This window comes from Rhineura floridana, chromosome 14, assembly GCF_030035675.1.
Source record: "Rhineura floridana isolate rRhiFlo1 chromosome 14, rRhiFlo1.hap2, whole genome shotgun sequence".
NCBI classification, from domain to species: Eukaryota; Metazoa; Chordata; class Lepidosauria; order Squamata; family Rhineuridae; genus Rhineura; species Rhineura floridana.
Genome location: NC_084493.1, coordinates 30,536,374 through 30,556,233, shown reverse-complemented (window position 1 = coordinate 30,556,233; position 19,860 = coordinate 30,536,374). Strand labels below are relative to the sequence as shown.

Here is a 19,860-nt window from a genome sequence, read left to right as displayed (position 1 = left end):
AACATTCTACAAAAACACCAGTTGTTAAAACTTTCTACAAAAACACCAGTGTTCAGCATTAGAGGTCATTGCTCACTCATGTAATTTTGGAGCCAGAGATTCCTATACCCCGCTAAAATGAGACATGTTTTTAAATTAGATAACTCTCTCTTCACCTTCTGGCTTATGCCAGTGGCTCCCAATTTTTTTTCACCATAGACTTTTGAAAATTGTTAAAGGTCTTGGTGGACCACTTAATGATTTTTTTCTGCTTGTTGTAGCAATTGTAATGCCCTGCACGAGATGCTGCATGATTTTTGTGTTTTTACAGACATGCTGTGGACCACCTGAATGAAGCTTGTGGGCGTTTAAGGTGAATTTCAGCATTCTATTATTTATTTATTTAAAATATTTCTGTCCCCCCCTCCTACCAGGGCACTCAAGAACACCAACGTTTAACATCAGAGGTCATTGTTTACTCATTGTTTACTCAGGCAGTTTTGGAGCCAGGTAGATTCCTAGACCTTCTAGACATCTAAGATGTGATATGTTTTTAATTTAGATGGTATACATGATGACCCTCTAGTCAGAAACATATGGCTTATGTAATGTGTGAGTTTTCACAATCTTAACTGAACACACCGCTTTCAGTATGTGCAACTAGGCCTTTAGCATCAATTGCAAGACAGATACCTGAAGGGCCACAGGATCCCCTTGAAGGGGGAGAGGAATCCAGAAGATGAAGCAAGGACTTTGGGGCTATGGAATAAATGTGGAGGGTGCCATGGTACTCAGCACTAGGTATCAGAATACTAGGCTGCCCAAAGCATTAACCTGACCTACTCCTTACATTTTCCAGCCATTCACAAACTTTAACTCAGGCGTGAGAAACATTTTTCAACCCAAGGGCTACATTCCCTCAAGTCAATCTTATGAGGGCCTCATGCCCCAGTGGTGGGCGGGACCAGAAGCAAAAGCAGGTGGAGCAATGGATGCGACTCTTAGCTTTGCACAGCAAGCTACATTCCTGCCATGCAAAAGCCAGAGAAATCTACAACTTACACACACATCACTCTCCATCTAGGAAAGCAAGAGGCGTCGTCGTGATTCAAGAGCACGTTCCAGCCAGGCAAAAGCAGTGAAGGAGGAAGCACTGATGAGGGGCAGGTCTGGGAAGAGTTGCAAGGGCTAGATAAACAGGCCTGACACTTCTAGCCCTGCTTTAATGAAAGCAGCAAATGAAACAGTGATGAACATGTGGGTTGTAGGTATATTTATTTGTAAATAAAAAAAAGAGTGGGGGGAGACAGAGAAAGAGAGAATCGCCATACAACAGCGAATAGGAACATTTACAATTATCTTCAATTCGGATTTAATCAAGTTAATGTTAAATACAAAACCGAGAGAGAAAGGAAAACAGTAGAGCGATTGTAAAAAAGAAAAAATATACACATTCAAAAGAGCTTATTCCAGTATAAAGTTACTGAGTTTGGCTCAAACGCTGCTCTCCTCTTCTGTGAGCAGAAAGGGGGTGGGGTGTCAGCCAGTGGTGGCTGGTGGCCCCATATCTATGGGGGAGTGAAATCTGTTCCGGGTTTTAGTCCACATTCTGAAGGAGCTGTCCAAGGTGCTGAACCCAGTACCTTGGACAGCTTCTTCAAAGTTCAGAATAAAACCTGGAGTGGATTTCACTGCCCCACAGATATGGAGCCACCAGCCACCACTGGTGTCAGTCTTCTTGAAGAAAGCTGGCTGCTTGCAAATTTGTCATCGGCAGGCTATGCAAGGCAAGGAAGCTGGAGAGGAGAAGACAAGAATTCGGATGGTCCTCCCTTTTTTCTTTTGGCTCCCAAGCTTCCCTATGGGGCTCTGACAGGCGCTTGCCTCAGCTTCTCTCTCCTCAATCCTCACCATCACCTGGCTCAGGCAGGCTGACAAAGGAGGGCTACGGAAGAGGGCAGCTCTGAGCCCAATGTCAAGTCCCCATCCTCCACTCCCAGTTGTTGGGGGCAAAGCCCCGCTAAGTGGAAACAACCCCCCTGGCCCCCTGCTGTGTACTTCGTACCATCAACCACTTAAGTGCTCCTGGCAAGTGGGAAATGTGCAAGTGTTTCCTACACACACACCTCCACGCCCACACTGTGGAAAAAGAAATCCACGGATCCTCACCCTAGTTAATAACCTTTTCTGCCGCCTTAAAATAAAATGGAGGCAAAGAAGGGGGGTGGGAGTGGAAAAAAAGAGGGTCCTATCAAGATGCGGCACAGAAGATCCTCGTAGGATGGGGTGGACCCCACTGTGGCATCACACAAATACACCAGGCATTTGTGCAACATGACATCACAACCTGTAGTTCATCTGCACACACTCTGTACAACATGTGCGTATTTGCGAGTATTCTAAAGCTACATTGGGGTGGACTAGACTGGACTGGCACAGAGGGGGTACAGCAGTCTTTGGCAACTTGGTGCCCTCCAGCTGGGGCTGATGAGAGTTGCAGTCCAAAACATCTGGAGGGCACCAGGTTGCTGAAGGCTGGAATAGACAGAGCCACTAATATAATTAATGGTAACACTGGACATTGCCACTCAATAAAAGAGGTCCCAGTAAGACATTATGACACTGCATCTTATCTATGTCAAGAGAATACTGGCTACATTGTGGAACAACGAGCGTATATTATGTACATACAGACACACAGACTTAGTGGTGGGTAAGACTGAAGTGTTGGGGTTTCTTCAAACTCAGCCTCAGATATAGCTGCAAAGGGTTCCTACAGCATCAACACCAGGGAAACTACGTCCTCTCCATCGCAAAAAAAAAAAAAAGGAAGACGCTTACTCACACAGCAAAGAATTGGATCTTCTCCCTGTTTGCCTCCAATGGCAAATCAGGGCCATAAGTTTGGGTTTTATTATTTGTTTAATAAGGCACAGTTCAGTCAAGGGTGCTAGTCATGAAGACTGCAAGCTTTTATAGCCCATGGGTACCAGTTGCGACTTGTCCTAGCCAGCTAGTCAAATAAAAGGTTTTTGAGAGCGTTGTGTGTAGAGAAGCTGGCTCTCGCATCAGTGTCACTGGCGATGCTGCATCTGAAGACGCTGACAAATCCGGATTGGTCAAGAGGGAGGAAGCGGATGGTGGGCTGGTCCCTACTGTGTTATGGCCATTGGCCAAGATTCTTATTAGCTGTTCTCCTTTCCTGCACTGGCGTAGGAGGCAGGTAGCAGGTTCTCTCTCTGCGCATGCTCAATGATGGCCAAATAGCAGAAATAGTACTGCTCTGGGGTTTGGATGCTGAAGGCTCGTTGCGTCCTCATCTGCACCACCGTCTGGTAGACATTCAGCGTGCCCACATCCTGCAGCTGCGACAGACAGATGTCCAGTGCGCAGAAGGTACCTGGGGGAAGATGAAGAACATTGTCATTAGCCACCCCCATAACAGAACCCACTGGACAATCTGCATCAGCCTTCTCCAACCTGGAGTCCTTCAGATGTTCTTGGACAACAATTCCCAGCTGTCCCAGCCAGCATGGCCAATGGTCAAGGATGATTAGATAGATTAGATAGTTTAGATAGATTAATAGATAGACAATAGATGATAGATAAATAGATATTTTCCTACTCCCAAGGTGTTGCTCTCTGAAGAATTAAAGAATTGGAAGAGGTCTTGTAGGCTATCTAGTCCAGCCCGATTCTGGTTGAAGGCTTCCACTTAGGGAGAGTCCACCATCACCCTCTAGGTCATTCCAACATCATACTGCTTAAGAGCCTTCTCCTAAGGTTCACCCGAAATCTACACGTGTGAGTGTGAATACACATGTATAGCTGCCAACTTCATGCATTTGATAAAGTGGACTCTAGTCCATAAAAGCTTATGCTGCAATAAATGTGTTAAGTCTTGAAGGTGCCACAAGACTCTTAGTTTGTTTTGCTCCAACAAGCTGACACGGGCTGTCCCTCTGCAAGCCACACTAAGGGACCTCAAAGAGGAAGCTCCCGTTTTTAAAAAGAACATTGCAAAAATGTTAGGGTGCATTGGTACCTCCCCCGACAAAAGGCAGGGCTTACTTCCACCTTCTCTGGAGCTGAAAAGGACTTTTGAACTGAACATGCGAACATAAGAAGGGCCTGCTAGATCAGGCTAATGGCCCATCTCATGTAGCATCCTGTTCTCACAGTGGCCAGCCAAATGTGTATGGGAAGCCCACAAGCAGGACATGAGCACAACAGCACTCTCTCCTCCTGCGGCTTCCAGCAACTGGTGTTCAGAAGAATTCTGCCTCCAACTGTGGAGGTAAAACATACCTATCAAGGTTAACAGCCATTGATAGTCTTATCCTCCAAGAACTGTGTCAACAGTTGCTTCAATATGCCATCACTGTCTCCATCTGATTTGCAGTCTCCTTACCCAACACACGCAGCCATCCCATATTCTATGAACCGAGTGTGGAGGATGCTCCCTTTGTAAAAGGATGCCCTTCTCAACGATTTCTGCCCAAAAGGACAGAAGCTGTCAAACCGTACAACTGAACAATCTAAGCCATTGGTCTTCAACTAGGATCTCAAGTTTTGTTCAGTTTTTTGAAGGTTTCCGTTACCAGGCGACGGGAGTGCCCTTCTTCTGAGACTCCTGGGAGCTGCTGCCAAAGTAACCAAGGCAGAGCTTGACTGGCCAACACTCTGACTTGGCGAGGCAGCTTTCTATGCTTTCTATTATTTTCTTACAATGAGTGAATGAATGAATGAAATGTCTACCCCACCCTTCCTCCCAAGGGAGCCCAAGAGGGCAAACAACTAAGTTGTAAAACAGTACAATTAAAAATAAAATAAAATGTATTTGAAACATTTTAAAACACTCAAGAACATCTCAAAACATTGAAAAACAGCCATGTAGCCTCAGAACGAATAATTTCAAGCTTGCGGAGGACGGTATTTTTCACCATCAAATGCCTAGGAGGACAGGAACTTTTTAAAATTCGTGCTGAATGTTAATAATGAGGGAGACAGATGCACCTCACTCAGGAGGGCATTCCACAATTTAATTTATTTAATTTATTTATTATTTGATTTATATCCCGCCCTTCCTCCCAGCAGGAAACCAGGGCGGCAAATGGGGAACCACCACTGAGAAGACCCTGCCACAGGTCAGACCCAGCCAGTCACTAAGGTATGCGACTGATGTCTTTCCCAGCCGTACCACCCGAGATCCTTGTTAGCAACGGAGAGCCTCTCCATCCCAGTATCCTTACCTGTCCTGCCGATGCCAGCACTGCAATGCACCACTATCGGTGGCCCGCCTGGATGACCTTTGTAGCGTGGCCCCAAGGCACTTACTGCCACCCTCTGTTGCTGCTTAACCGCCCCCAGGAAATCGATGAGGGTCGCTGCCGAAGAAGGGACGCCATAGTCGGGCCAGCTCACATACTGGAAGTGGGTCACCAGGCGCCTCTCTCGGCTCTGTAAGGGAAAAGAACGATGGTAGTGGTGGGGAGAAAGACAGGTGCATGTCCTTGCTCACACCATCTCTTGTGCTACCCCCACTTGTCTGCAGGGGGAGACTCTTTTCTCACCCCAAGGCACAGGGCTCAACACTCTGCCTCTTGTCCTTGGATCAGCAAGAGGTCACCCCAGGGCTACTTCACAGGTTTATTAGAAGCAACAGGTAATGGGAGCCCCAAGTAAAGATATTCGAAAGTATGGAGGGATAAGAACCTAGGAAGCTGCCTTGTAGTGAGTCAGACCATTGGTCCATCTAGCTTGGTACTGGCTGCACTGACTGGCTGCGGCTCTTTAGGATTTCAGGCAAGGGTCTTTCTCATCCCTACCTGGAAATGCCAGGGGTTGAAGTGGAACCTTCTGCATGCAAAGCAGATGCTCTGCCACTGAGCTATGGCCCTTCCCCAGTGGCTGTTGAACTCTCAGAGGCCAGAAGTATGACCGTATCAGGAATCAAGATTTCCAGTACCTGGGGACATGGTTCTCTATAATTCCTTGACATCACAGAAGAATCAATTGTGCAAAAAGAGGGAAAGCATTCAGATTTTCAGGATTTCTTCAGAATACAGAAACTAGCTTTCCTTGCTGCTGAATTTGGGTTCATGTGGCCCAGTATCTTGAGAGGGTTTGTAGCGTGTGACGGTCTTGTGCGCTCAACCTCCTAGTAATGTCGGGAAGTATGTACAGCATCCAGCCATTAGCAGGGTATTTCACACATTGCTTGAGTCAGTACAAATATTCTCCAATTGGATGCACTGCAGATTCACTGGTCAACATATAATATTCACAGCATCCAACATGAATCGGAGATTGTGCACATTGACCAGGCCATTTACAGAGTTTCCCATGCACATATTAGGAAGATGAACATTCTCAAGATAGTCCAGTGAATGTGCCCAATGTTTGGTTTTTAATGTACATTCTCCACTCAACCCCAGTTACTTCAATAGACTGAATGTGTAAATCTGTAAGCTGTCTAATTGTTGGAAGGCATAGAATCTGGGTTTAATTTCCAGCAAATGCATTCACATTTCTTGTTCAATACCTAAATATACCTGTTGTCATGACCCCATAGCCCAAAACACTGAGCCAGAGAATACAAGGCCACTGGCTGAAGAGCTGGACCAGGCTCCTGGCTCTGAGACTGATGCTGGTGATCTTGGGCCCACTGAACCTGAAGCTGGCAGGCAGGATCTATGCCACCAGGGCCCATAGAACCGGATCTGGGACCTTCACAGGCACCTTCTCCTAGGCTTGAGGAACCAAAAGCCTCCCACATTACCTCACCTGCCCAAGAGCACAGAGAGTGCACCAGGCAGGAAGACCTGGAATACAAGGGCCCATCTTCAGGCTATGGGTTGGTCCTTTGACAGTCATAGGAACTTACCAAGGTTCCTTAAAGCGAGTCACACCATAGGCCCATCTAGCTCACTGTTGTCTACACTGACTGGCAGTGGCTCTCCAAGGTTTCAGATGGACCTCTCCTAGTCCTACCTGGAGATGCCAATGATTGAACCTGGGACCTTTTTCATGCAAAGCATGTGCTCTGCTACTGAGCCACAGTCCTTCCCCTCATCTGCAATTCTCAAACAAAGCGGGTGGGGCACAGGAGAGGTGGGCTGAGCACAGGGGCTCAGAAAACCCTCCATTCACCTCTAGCCCTCATCTGAGCAAGGTGTTTGCTAGGAGCCCTCCTTGGTGCCATGACAACTGACCTTCCTTGTCTCCTGGGCTCCTCCTAGGAACCAGGACAGGGCACCTGTGGTGCATGCCTCAGACATTTGTGGTTACCTCACAGTTGTAAATCTCCAGAATGGTTTTCCTGTAATGGCTGAGGTTCTCCACTCCAAGGTTGGTGACCGTCAAGGTTGCATAGCAAGTCTGGAAGTCTTTCTCCAATGGCCAGTACTGGCCACACTTTCTTCTGCCTCCTTCTTCAAGCCTGGAATATAAGAGAGGAAATCTGAAGGGGTAGCGTATTTAACACACACAAACATGGAAGGCGACTATGGTTTGTTGATGACACCTAGGCCCCATCTGTGCTATACATTTCATAGAATCATAGAATAGTAGAGTTGGAAGGGGCCTATAAGGCCATCAAGTCCAACCCCCTGCTCAATGCAGGAATCCAAATCAAAGCATTCCCAACAGATGGCTGTCCAGCTGCCTCTTGAATGCCTCCAGTGTCAGAGAGCCCACTACCTCTAGGTAATTGATTCCATTGTAGTATGGCTCTAACAGTCAGGAAGTTTTTCCTGATGTCCAGTCAAAATCTGGCTTCCTGCAACTTGAGCCCATTATTCTGTGTCATGCACTCCGGGACAATCGAGAAGAGATCCCGGTCCTCCTCTGTGTGACAACCTTTCATGTACTTGAAGAGTGCTATCATATCTCATCATATAAATCATATACTATGATACTGCTACAAAAGTCATGGGTTCCACCCAAAGAATCCTGGGAACTGTAGTTTGTTAAGGGTGCATTCTTCTCACAGACCTGCAATTCCCAGAGATTCCTGGAAAGAAAGATTGATTCTTAATTTCAGCTGTATGAGGTATGAAGCAGGTCAGTGAGGGGTGTGGCCTGGGGAGAGGGGGTGTGGCCTAGAGAGCATTCCAAGGGCTAGAAGAAGAGGCCTTGAGGGCCGCATTTGGCCCCTCGGCCTGAGGTTTCCCACCCTAGAACAGGTTGTCAGTTCAGGAATTAGTTTTCAGTGACAGAATTAAACTCATACCCACTCCTGGTTCCTCACCCTGCAAAACCTTCCTTCATGTCAGCAGCCTAATTTAGAAAGCAGGGATGGATGGGTTGAAGCATTTTTGTTGCTGCTGTTGATAACTGGGAGACAGAGGGTGGTGTCCAAAGCTCATCTTACTCAAAGTAGACCCACTGACATGAATGACCATGACTAATTTAGGTTCCTTCATTTTAGTGGGCCTGCTCACAGGAGGACTTGGCTGGACATAACCCAGAATCCTTGCTGATCTACTGCAAATCACTCCAGTCTATCTTCTGCCAACCCCAGCAATAGGACAGCGAAATATTCTCAGGTGCTGGACTGGCCCCGCCCACCTTGAGTGGCCATTGGGCACCCCTGAGGCAGGAAGGGGCATAAAAGGCTTCCTGATTGGAGCGGAGATTTTGCCTGAGCAAGAATGGCCTTCCAGAATGCGGTGTATTCACCAGCACTGACTCTTGGCTTCATCCTACAGCTCTGACCCTCTGAGACCACTCTGGCTCCCCTCTACCTGCTATCTATTGCTCAGGCCTCACAGCTACTCACCTGACCTGGACTTGACATCTGTGCTATAACAACAACAACTAATAATAATAACAACAACAACAACAACAACAATAATAATACACTAGAATGCTCTGAATGGTCACAGCAGAAGAGCTTGAAGCTGACCCTTGTCACAGGAGTCAACCTCCATTTCTCAGCGATGAAGAGTAAAGGTCCAGCCTGTGTAGCTCTGCCATGCACAGATGTGTCTGCACACTAACCTTGTTGTCATGACGATCACCAGCACGTTTTGCTCCCACACCATGCGCCAGAAGTCACCATACGTGTTCTCTAGTGGCCCTGGAGAGAAACAGCGCACATGTATATAGGAGAGAGAAGCACATTCATCATTTTTTACTATATTTATATCCCATTTTTTCTTCCAAGGTGGTGTACATGGTCCTCCCCATTGTATATTCACAACAACCCTGTGAGGTAGGTCAAGCTGAGATACAGTGACTAGCCCAAGGTCACCCAGCAGGTTTCATGACTACATGGGGATTTGACCCTTGGTGACCAAGGACACAGTCCGACACTCTAGCTGCTATACCACAGTGGCTCTTTTAGGATACAGGAAAGCTGTCTCATACTGGCCACCAGTCCTTCTAACTCTGTATTGGCTACACTGACTGGCAGCAGCTCACCAGGATGCCTTTCCCAGCACTACTTGGAGATGCCAGGAATTGAACCTGGGGCCTTCTGCAGGCAAATCCAGTGTTCCCAGCTATAGCCCCTCCCTGGATTTTTGATTTTGGCACAGAGGAAGTTGAGCAGCAATGTAGAACACAGCACCAGGCTTCCTTCACCAAGGCAGTTCTGCCACTAAATGGCTTTGGGCTAAAGGAAGGAACATGTCTCGTATGCATTGCCTGCCTCCACCACCTTCCTGAAACTGTTCATCAGCTTTCTCTTCCTCTGACATGCTGTCGTGCAGTGCTGTTTAGAGCACAAGAGAGAGTTCCCAATATTGGGCTGATTCGCACAGAATGCTAAGCCATTGTTCATTTATCCAAAGTGTGGTTTGTGTGAACACTGGCCCCAGCCCAATAGACTAATCCGTGTTTGTTCTCTGGCAACAAACCGCAATGTGGAGCCATGACATGTTGCTGGCTGATGAGCCATGACTCATTTAACTATGATTTGCCATCATGACCAAACTCGACAGCACTGCTTTACCAAGGTTTTTTGGGTTTTCTGCCACCCCGCCACAGAGTGCTCACCAAGCTACAGAGGCATGAGGGAAGAGCAGCTGGGAAACAAACCCAGCTGTGGCTTGCTTGCTCATCTGTGAAATGACTCATGGTTTGTTGAACAAACTGTGGTAAAAAGAAACCACAGCTTAGTGTTATGGCTGAGAGCAGCTAGTCTGTCATGTACATTTTATTATAAATATCTCTACTCAAGAATGTGCTATACTTAGCTGCTCTATCCAAGAGATATCACATTTTACAACTGGGTAGCATCAAGTCCCTTTATATACGCAAAAATACCAGACGTATCCCTAAGAAAAGAATTGAGGGGGTGCACAATCTAATTCTAGTGTTGTATGGGAATAAACATCTAAACAGGCACTGAGACCCAGAGCTTAACTCGTGTGTGTGTGTGTGTGTGTGTGTGTGTGTGTGTGTGTGTGTGTGTGTGTGTGTGTGTGTGTGTGTGTGTGTGTGTGAGAGAGAGAGAGAGAGAGAGAGAGAGAGAGAGAGAGAGAGAGAGAGAGAGAGAGAGAGAGAGAGGGGGGGGAGGGAGGTTTTTCGGTTTTTCTTTCTGCTAGGAACATAGAAAGCTGCCTGAGTCAGACCATTGCTCCATCTAGCTCAGTCATGTCTAGGGGCTGCAACTCTCCAGGATGTCAGACAGGAGACATTCTCATCTCTACCTGGAGATGCCAAGGATTGAACCTAGGATTGTTGCAAGCAAATCAGATTACCACTGAGGCACAGCCCTCCTTCCTTTTATTATTATTTATTATTATTTAAAATATTTATACCCCGCCCTTTTTCTAAAGAACTCAGGGCGGCTTACAAAAGTAATCATAAAGAATTAAAACAGTAAATATACAAAGTTAAAAACAGTTAAAATGAATTAAGTCAAATACAAGGTAAAAGTTAATTAACAATTCAATTAAAGGCCCGTTTAAATAGGATCGTCTTCACCTTAGCACGGAAGGACAAAAGCGAGGAAGCTAATCGCACTTCACTAGGGAGGGAATTCCACAATCTGGGGGCGGCCAACGAAAAAGCCATGTTCTGTGTCTTAGCAAGGAGAACTTGTGAAAAAGATGGAATACTGAGCAAGGCCTCACCGGATGATCTTAAAGTCCGGGCAGGTTCATAGACGGAGATACAATCTAACAGATAACCTGGACCCAGGCCGTATAAGGCTTTATAGGTCAAAACCAGCACTTTGAATTGTGCCCGGAAACATATTGGCAGCCAGTGGAGCTGGTATAGCAAAGGGGTTGTATGTTCCCTGAGTCCAGCTCCAGTTAACGTTCTGGCTGCAGCTCTTTGTACCAATTTAAGTTTCCGAACAGTCTTCAAAGGCAGCCCTACGTAGAGCGCGTTACAGTAGTGTAATCGGGATGTAACTAAGGCATGTGTCACCGTAGTGAAGTCTGACAGGTCAAGGAACGGGCACAGTTGGTGAACTAATCTTAATTGAGCAAAGGCATTCCCAGCAACAGCAGAGACCTGGGCCTCCAGGCTCAAAGCTGAGTCCAGGAGTACCCCCAAACTGCGCACCTGCGATTTCAGGGGGAGTGTTACCCCATCCAGCACAAGTCGGATCCCTATTCCCTGATCCGCCTTACGACTGACAAGGAGCACTTCTGTCTTGTCAGGATTTAATTTCAGCTTGTTCATCCCCATCCAGTCCATCACTGATACCAGGCATCGGTTTAGAACCTGGACAGCTTCCTTGGTATCATTAGGTGGAAAGGAGGAATAGAGTTGGGTGTCATCCGCATATTGGTGGCACCGAACCCCAAAACTCCGGATGACCTCTCCCAGCAGTTTCATGTAGATGTTAAATAACATGGGGGATAGAATTGAACCCTGAGGGACCCCATAGGTCAATGGCCAAGGGGTCAAACAGGCATCCCCCATAACCACCTTCTGGGTTCGTCCCTCTAGGAAGGACTGAAGCCATCGTAACACCGTGCCTCCAAGTCCCATCCCAGAGAGGCGGCCCAGGAGGATACCATGGTCGATGGTATCGAAAGCCGCTGAGAGATCCAGTAAAACTAACAGGGACACACTCCCGCTGTCCAGTTCCCTACGAAGGTCATCAACCAAGGCGACCAAAGCCGTCTCAGTTCCATAGCCGGGCCTGAAACCAGATTGAAATGGATCTAGATAGTCTGTCTCATCCAAAAAACTGTGGAGCTGAACGGCCACCACCCGCTCTATTATCTTGCCCAAAAAAGGGATATTGCAGACTGGGCGGTAGTTGCCTAACATTGAGGGGTCCAGGGAGGATTTTTTCAATAAAGGTCTTATCACTGCCTCCTTTAAACCAGGGGGTAATCTGCCTTGTTGTAAGGAGACATTAATCACTTCCCTGGTCCACTCAACCAGTCCCCCTCTGGCATTTTTTATAAGCCAGGAAGGGCAAGGATCTAACATGCAAGTGGTCGGACGTGCCTCTCCAAGGATTTTGTCCACATCTTCCTTGTTTAAGAGAGATATGCTGTCTGTTTTAAACCTGTCAGGTATGCTTTAAATACACCCACCTGTTGGGTATGCTATAAAGTGGATTCCTGCATTGGGTAGGGGCTAGACTTGATGGCCTTATAGGCTCCTCCTAAGTCTACTATTCTATGATTCTATGTGGTAGTTATGATCATGAGCCATGAGCTGCAGGACCTCAGGACTAACCTTACTTCCTCTGTAAATTTGGTAAGTTGCCTTAAACAAGCCATTGTCTCTCACAACTCTTGCCCCTCACATCTGTAAAATGGGCAAAATACCTATTATAAAGGTTTATGTAAAGGTTTCTCATTCCCTGGCATTTTCACTTAAAAGAAATGTCAGCTAGTGAAGCTGAGAGACCTTGGAAAGCTGCTGCAGGTCAGACAGCACTGGTCTGGATGGACCAACAGTCTGGTTTGGTATAAGTTCAGATTCAGACAACCCCTAACGTGGTTAGCTTACAAAATGCATTTCCACAAAATAAAAAAATAAGTAAGATGTGATGACAAAACTCTGGCGACTGTTATCTACTCAAATGGCCTTTGAAAAGTATTACAACAGACCCATGGAGGAAAAGGCTGGGAAGTCTGTGGCTCTCTAGATGTTGTTGGACTCCAACTCCCATCAGCTCCAGGCAACATGGCCAAATTGTCAGGGTTGATGGGAGTTGTAGTCTAGCAACATTTGGAGGGTCACAGGATCCCCATCCCTGACTAGCAATTCAGAGGTAGACTGCCTTGAACATTCCATTTTTAGCAGTCTACCTTTGGACCACTAGAGCAGGGATGGGGAATCTGTGGCCCTCCATATGTTGCTGGACTACAACTCTTATCATCCCTGACTATTGGACATGCCAGTCAGGGCCGATGGGAGTTGTAGTCCAACAACATCTGGAGGGCCACAAGTTACCTATCCCTGCACTAGATACCAGGAGCCAAACATTTGAGAACAACCATGCCCTGCTTAGAAGCTTGATGGTGGACCATTTGGTTGGATACTGTTGACTACTTCTGAACACTAGCTGCCAGGGATCACAAGCAGGAGAATGATAGTGTGCCCATGTCCTGCTTGCAGGCTTCCCATGGGAATCTGGTTAGCCACTGTGTGAACAGAGTGCTGGACAGATGGACCTTTCGTAGGGTTCTTCTAATATTGAGAAACAGAATGCTGGACCTGTATTCTAACCCAGTGAAGCGACTCTTAATATTCTGGAGCTTTGAACACATTGGGGTTGGTGGCGGGGGACAGAGGATACCTGTCATATGATGCATGGAGAGCAGGAAGAATTCATTTGCAAACCACAGTGAAAGAAGCCGCAGGGAGATCTTACCTTAGAAAGGATATTGTATCCCCAGAAAGGGTTCAGAAAAGGGCAACCAAACTGATCAAAAAGATGGAACTACTCCTCTATGAGGAAAGGTTACAATATTTTGGGGTAGGGGTGGAGGAGGTAGTTTAGAGAAAAAAGCAAGTGAGAGGGAAACATAGGAGAGGTGTATGTGCATGGGATGGAGAAAGTGGACAGGAAGACATTTTCTCCCTCTCTCATAATACTAGAACCCAATGGGGTCATCCAGTGAAGCTAAATAGTGGGAATTTCAGGACAGACAACAGAAAATATTTCTTCACACAGCACATAGTTAAACTACGGGATCTGTTCCCACAGGATGTCATGATGGCCACCAACTTGAATGGCTTTAAAAGAGGATTAGACAATTTGGATGGAGGATAAGTCTAACAGTGGCTACTAGCCACAATGGCTATGTACTAGCCGGAAGCAATATGTCTCAATACCAGTTGCTGGGACTCACATGTGGAGAGAGTGCCGTTACACTCAGTTCCTGCTCATGGACATCCAGTTGGCCACTGTGAGAAAGGATGCTGGACTAAATGGGTCATTGGCCTGATCCTGCAGGGCTTTCCTTATGTGGACCTTGGCTTGAGATGGAACATGCCACCATCGCCTCTTCAGTATGGTCTGTGCAGAAAGGCAGCTGTTGCCTCCTCCTTCCATTTCAGATTGCCTCACAGTGCGTTACTGAGCACTGAGTGAAGGGGCAGGGGGCATCCTTACCTTGAGTGCCAATGTAAGCATTCCTCTGTTTATAGCCATCCATGAAACTGGCGTTGATGTAATCCGTCAGCTGGAGAGACACAACCATAAATGTTAAACCAAGCAGAGACTGTGCATTACCCACTCTCAGAGCCACTAAGGGAGCAAAAGCCCCACAGCTGTCCTCCTACACCAATGCTTGCCAAAGCTTTAAAAAGCCCAAATCCTACAGAAAAAAAATGTGGTCTGTAAATACATGAATCAGAAGCATTACACCAGAAGTTACCTTATACTGGGTAAAACTATTTGCCCATCTAGACCAGTAAGGTTGACTCTGGTGGTGGCAGTGGCTACCCAGGGTCGCAGGAAGAGAAAAGCATTTCCCTTCACCTGTTATTTGCTGATTCTTCTAACCGGATATGGCAGGGATTAAACCTGAGACCTTCTGCATGCAAAACTGGTGCTCTACCACTAAGCTATGGCCCTTGCCCTAAGCAATTAGTTCAATCTAGCCCAATGTTCTTCATCCTTGGGTCCCCAGATGTTGTTGGACTACAGCTCCCATCATTCCCAGCCAGCTTAAACAATGGTCAAGGATGATGGGAGCTGTAGTCCAACAACATCTGGGGACCCAAGGATGAAGAACAGTGATCCCACTGTCATCCCCTCTAAATGGCAGCAGCTCCCCAGGGTCTGTCCTGCCCAGAGTCCAAGAGACAAGATGGAGACGAGACTGGAATTAATTCTTGTTTTATTAGAGTAACGGTTACATCGAAAGCAGTGTGCTTCATAGATCTCTCTATGCTGACTCACTACTGACCCTAACTAGGCTACCTAAGCATGCTCTGCAGCGTGTGGAATAAGTTGACTCAGCACCCCAATCAGGGGGGCGCCACCTTAAATAGGAAAGGTCTTCGCCCGTAATCTCTGACTCCTTCAAAGTTCCACCTTCTGACCAACCCGCTTCTGGGGGTGTCTCGCGTGGGGAGGCGAACCTCCGCTTGCTCATCTGACAGGGCAGGCTCACTAGGTGCCGGCTCGACTTCAAGGGGCAGGGAACCTGCTGGCAGGAAAGTATTTGAAGTGCCAGGCGGGGAGTCGGGGGGGAGGAGTTGGCGCATGCACGTGCGGTTGTCCCCCAATGGCTCTGTTGGGGCGTTTGTAGGTGGAGCGAGCTCTGTGTTGATGGGAGGTCTGTCCGTGGGAACTGGCAGGCTGTCGACTTCACCCCCTCCCTCCATGCCCTCGAAAACCTCATCCACCTCTGGCTTCTCTCCCTGATCTATCTGGGGAAACTGGGGCTCAGCTGACTCCTCTCCCTGCTCCTCCTGGGAGAGTTGGGGCTCAACAGAGTCTCAGGCAGACGGCCTTTCCCATCAGCTGCTCCCTGATCCTTTTGTTCAGGTGTGGGGAACCTGTGACCCTCTAATGTTGCTGAACTACCATCATCCCTAGTTATTGGCCACGCTTGCTGGGGCTGATGGGAGTTGAAGTTTAACAGTTTGGAGGGCCAAAGGTTCCTCATGCCTGCTGTTATTGCTTTTGCAGTGTTGACTGAATCAATTGAAATCTTATAAATAAAAATAAAAATAAATAAATAAATAAAATAAAGGTAAAATAAAAAAAGCAAAATAAGAGTGGTGGCTTGGAGTGGGGAGCTCCGGTTTCAGATCCTCCCTCATTCACAAAATGGTCTCTCCGTGCTTCACCTACCTCACAAGGTCGTTCAGAAGATGAAATAGGGTGGGGCAAAAAGCCTGAGCTCTCCTGAGCTCCTTAGACAATTCAAAGGTGAAAGAGAGATGTCTTTAAAAAGAAAAAAGGCACTAGTTCCACAAATGTCACCTACTCACATTGGTTCTGAGCAAAGAATTTGGATTTTTTTCAGAGCACAGTAAAGAAGGCCCAATTTTTGGACTGCATTTACCCTGAATACTAATACTAATAATATGCGATTTTAAAACCTAACCAAATTCTGCATCAAGAAACTGACTTCGCTACCAGTTGGTGTAGACAGTACCAAATTAAATAGACCAGCCCTCCCAAACCTGATGGCCACCAGATCTTCTTAAGACTCCAACTCTAACATCAGCCCCAGCCAGCATGGTCAATGATGAAGGGTGAATGGAGATGTAATCCAGCCACGTATCTGGAGGATGCCAGGTTGTGGAAAGGCTGGGGCAGATCAGTGGTCTGATTCAGTCTAAGGCAACTTCTTACAGTCCAATTCCTCAGCCGGCTTACCTCTGGGTAGCTGAACTGTTTGGACAACTTCACCCTGGTTTGGTCAAGGCACGGCACATCCCCATATCTGTTCTTCTCCTGGTTAAAGGGAGATCTGCCGCGAGGGAGAGAAGAGCACGCACAGTGAGCGAGACAGAACTACAGCTGGATGGTGTGTTTTGCCTCTGTCACAGGGATGGGGAACCTCAGGCCTGGGGCCCCTCCACACCTCTCTATCCGGCCCTCAGGACATTCCCCAGGCCACACACCCCATGGATGCCCTCCTCAAGTGCTTTGGTCTGGCTGGAATGTGCCCTTGGACTGTAATCATTCATTTCCCTTGTTTGGATGAGGATGATGAGAAGTGTGTGTGCATGTAGAAACCTCTGGCTTTTTCGCATGGCTGGGATATAGCCTACTGTACAAGGGTAAGAGACACATCCATTGCTCTGCAGTGGGTTTGCCTCTGGACCCACCCACATTTGCTTCTGCCCTGCCCGCCACTGGCATATGGTCCCCGGAAGGCTTCCCCAGAGGAAATGCAGCCCTCAGGCTGAAAAAGGTTTCCCATCCTTTCTCTAACAGTTTGAGGGCTGAAAGAACACTCTTGACACAGGGCCACACAGCAAGGGGAAGCCATTCACTCCAGGTGGCACACTGGGTGACCTTGGGCCAGTCACTCTCTCTCAGCCTAAACGACTTCACAAGGTTGTCGTGAAGATAAAACTGGAAGGGGGAGAACCATGTACACTATTATTAAAAATACAATCATCATCATCCCACAAATGGGGGCACCAACTGCAGATTAATCTCTTTAGTCAATTAATCAAATTGCTTTGCCCAATTGACCAGAAAGGTGCCCCCACATAACCAGACGGCAGATTTTAAAAGCATTTTTTAAATTACATTTTTATTACTGCTAATAAAAACTGCAGAAAGCAAGCACTTTGGGGAAGGGCTGTAGCTCAGTGGCAGAGCATCTGCCTCGCATGCAGAAGGTCCCAGGTCCCATGATCTCCAGGTAGGGCTGGCAGAGGCTCCTGCCTGAAACCCTGGAGAGCTGCTGCCAGTTAGTGTAGACAATACTGAGCTAGATGGACCAAGGATCTGACTCAATATAAGGCAACTTCCTATATTCCTTCCTACAGAAGAGGGACGCAGGCGGAAGACGAGGGGATGCCTCTTCTAAGATGCATCATCCGAAACCAAAGAAGGCTTCTTGCCTTTAGCCCTACTGTGTTCGTTTTCTTCTACACAAAATTAAATCAGCTTATTAAGCAGAAAAAGGTTTCTTTAACTGAGTAACAGCCGTACACTATTTCCCATTTGTTTGCAGTGGGATTCTGTATGTGTACTCAGAAATAAGTCTCACTGAGTTCAGTGGGACTTACTCCCAGGTAAACAAATTTAGGATTGAAACCTTAGGGTTGTTAGTCCTACTCAGAGTGGATCCACTGAACTTAAATCAGCATGGCTAACATAGACCCATTCATTTTAATAGGTCTACTCTGAGTAGAAATTTTATTTACTTACAGTTATATCCCGCCATTCCTCCAGTGAACTCAAGGTGGCATACATTGTTCTCTCTCTCTTTCCATTTTATCCTCACAACAACCCTGTGAAGTAGGCTAGGCTGAGAGTTGATAACTGGCCAAGGCCACCCAGTGAGCTTCAAAGCCAGGTGGAGATGAATCCTGGTCTACCAGGTCCAAGTCCGGTACTCTGACCACTACACCACATTCAGATGGATACAGTCCTTAGGCTGCAATCCTAACCTGTTTCCTGGAAGTAAGCCCCACTGAAATCAACAGGACTTACTTCTGAGTAAACATGGTTAGGATTGTGACACAAGTCCAGTTTTGTGAGCTGTGAGGAAATCAGAAAGATACCCCATTTCCCAGCTGGTTAGATTTCAACAAAGCATTGCCCATTAATTTCATCTTAATTTGTATATCCTCACAACAATAAGAAATAGAAACATGCTTTTAAAAAAGGCAATGTGGTGTAGTGGTCAGCATTTCAGACTAGGATTAGGTATAGCCACAGGTTAACCCCCCCCTCCTTGAAGGAAAGGTAGGATATACATGTAACTCAAAACAACATGCACACGTAAATAGATCTCTTGGGTAGCTCAGTTTTGTGCATGTCACCACAAAGGGTAGTTTCCCCAAAGCTCCTGAAAAATCACAGCATACAACACAGGCCTGACCATAGTCCATAGCTGGCTCAATTGTTCCCCAAGCTGTCTGTCTGGTATTCAAAAGGCTATGAATTACACCACGCAAGGGGAGACCTGTGAAATGCTGCAGAAGTTGGAGAGGGTGAGGAACGGGCATTCCTCTTTCAAAGACTGGAAAGCCAGTGGAGGCTGCTCTATTAGGGCCAGTGGGGCATTGCCCCACCAACCTCACTCAGCACCCACCAGCCTGCCTGCCTACAACTAGCCCAAGGGGTAGCACTGACTGTCAGCTTCCTACTAAGTCTCAGTATTACCCTTGCAGAACTCAGCAGGGAGGAGGATGGGGCCAAAACCAGAATTAACTGGCTCTGCCTGTCATTGGCCCTGGCTCTGCCTACTGTTGGCCTCCCTGCCTTCTGCCCCACCAGTGCCAATGGGCACCAGCCGCTGCACAGAACCATACTGGTCGTTCACTGGAGAGGTGCTTCAGAAGCTGTCCACCCTCAGCTGCCCTCCCTCCTCTCCAATGACTGGGTCAGCCATGCCCATGTGCCCACACCGCCATATGTGTGCCCTTACAAGGAGCAGACGAAAGTGCCTGATGGACTCCTGCGCCGGATGCCCTCGTACTCTTCGTAGATTCCCCGCTTCTGCTTCTGGTTGACATGCTCCAGCACCTCCTGCACTGTCATAGACTTTGGGCCTGGGGTGTGCACCGACCCGTTGTCGCGAGGGGAGGCCAGAGGCACCAGGATCAGCTCATCAAGAGGGTCCGGGTGGCCGTTCTGCTGCGGGAGGAACCGGCAGTTCCAGCTGAGGGGATCCAGTTTGAGGGATCCACCCAGGTACTCGGGGAGACATTCATGGGGAAGGTGCTCTTTCAACTCAGACATCTTCACCATCTGAATCTAAAATGGAAGGGGAGGCGGGCAGAGAAAGATGTAGGTGCATCAAA

The 19,860-nt window shown here is 47.4% G+C and overlaps 1 protein-coding gene across 1 annotated transcript in view; it reads right to left on the bottom strand.

Moving 5' to 3' along the window:
* Nucleotides 1-1,244: 1,244 nt before the first annotated feature.
* PTPN9 (protein tyrosine phosphatase non-receptor type 9) overlaps nt 1,245-19,860 on the bottom strand; it is a 70,202-nt gene continuing 51,586 nt past the window's right edge. Inside the window, exons 7-13 of the mRNA XM_061594937.1 lie at nt 19,485-19,813; nt 16,748-16,841; nt 14,525-14,594; nt 8,983-9,061; nt 7,270-7,420; nt 5,232-5,439; nt 1,245-3,379 (exon numbers count right to left, since the gene is read on the bottom strand). Coding sequence (XP_061450921.1) covers nt 3,165-3,379; nt 5,232-5,439; nt 7,270-7,420; nt 8,983-9,061; nt 14,525-14,594; nt 16,748-16,841; nt 19,485-19,813 — 1,146 coding nt within the window. The 3' untranslated portion in view covers nt 1,245-3,164. The remainder of the gene's footprint in view (nt 3,380-5,231; nt 5,440-7,269; nt 7,421-8,982; nt 9,062-14,524; nt 14,595-16,747; nt 16,842-19,484; nt 19,814-19,860) is intronic.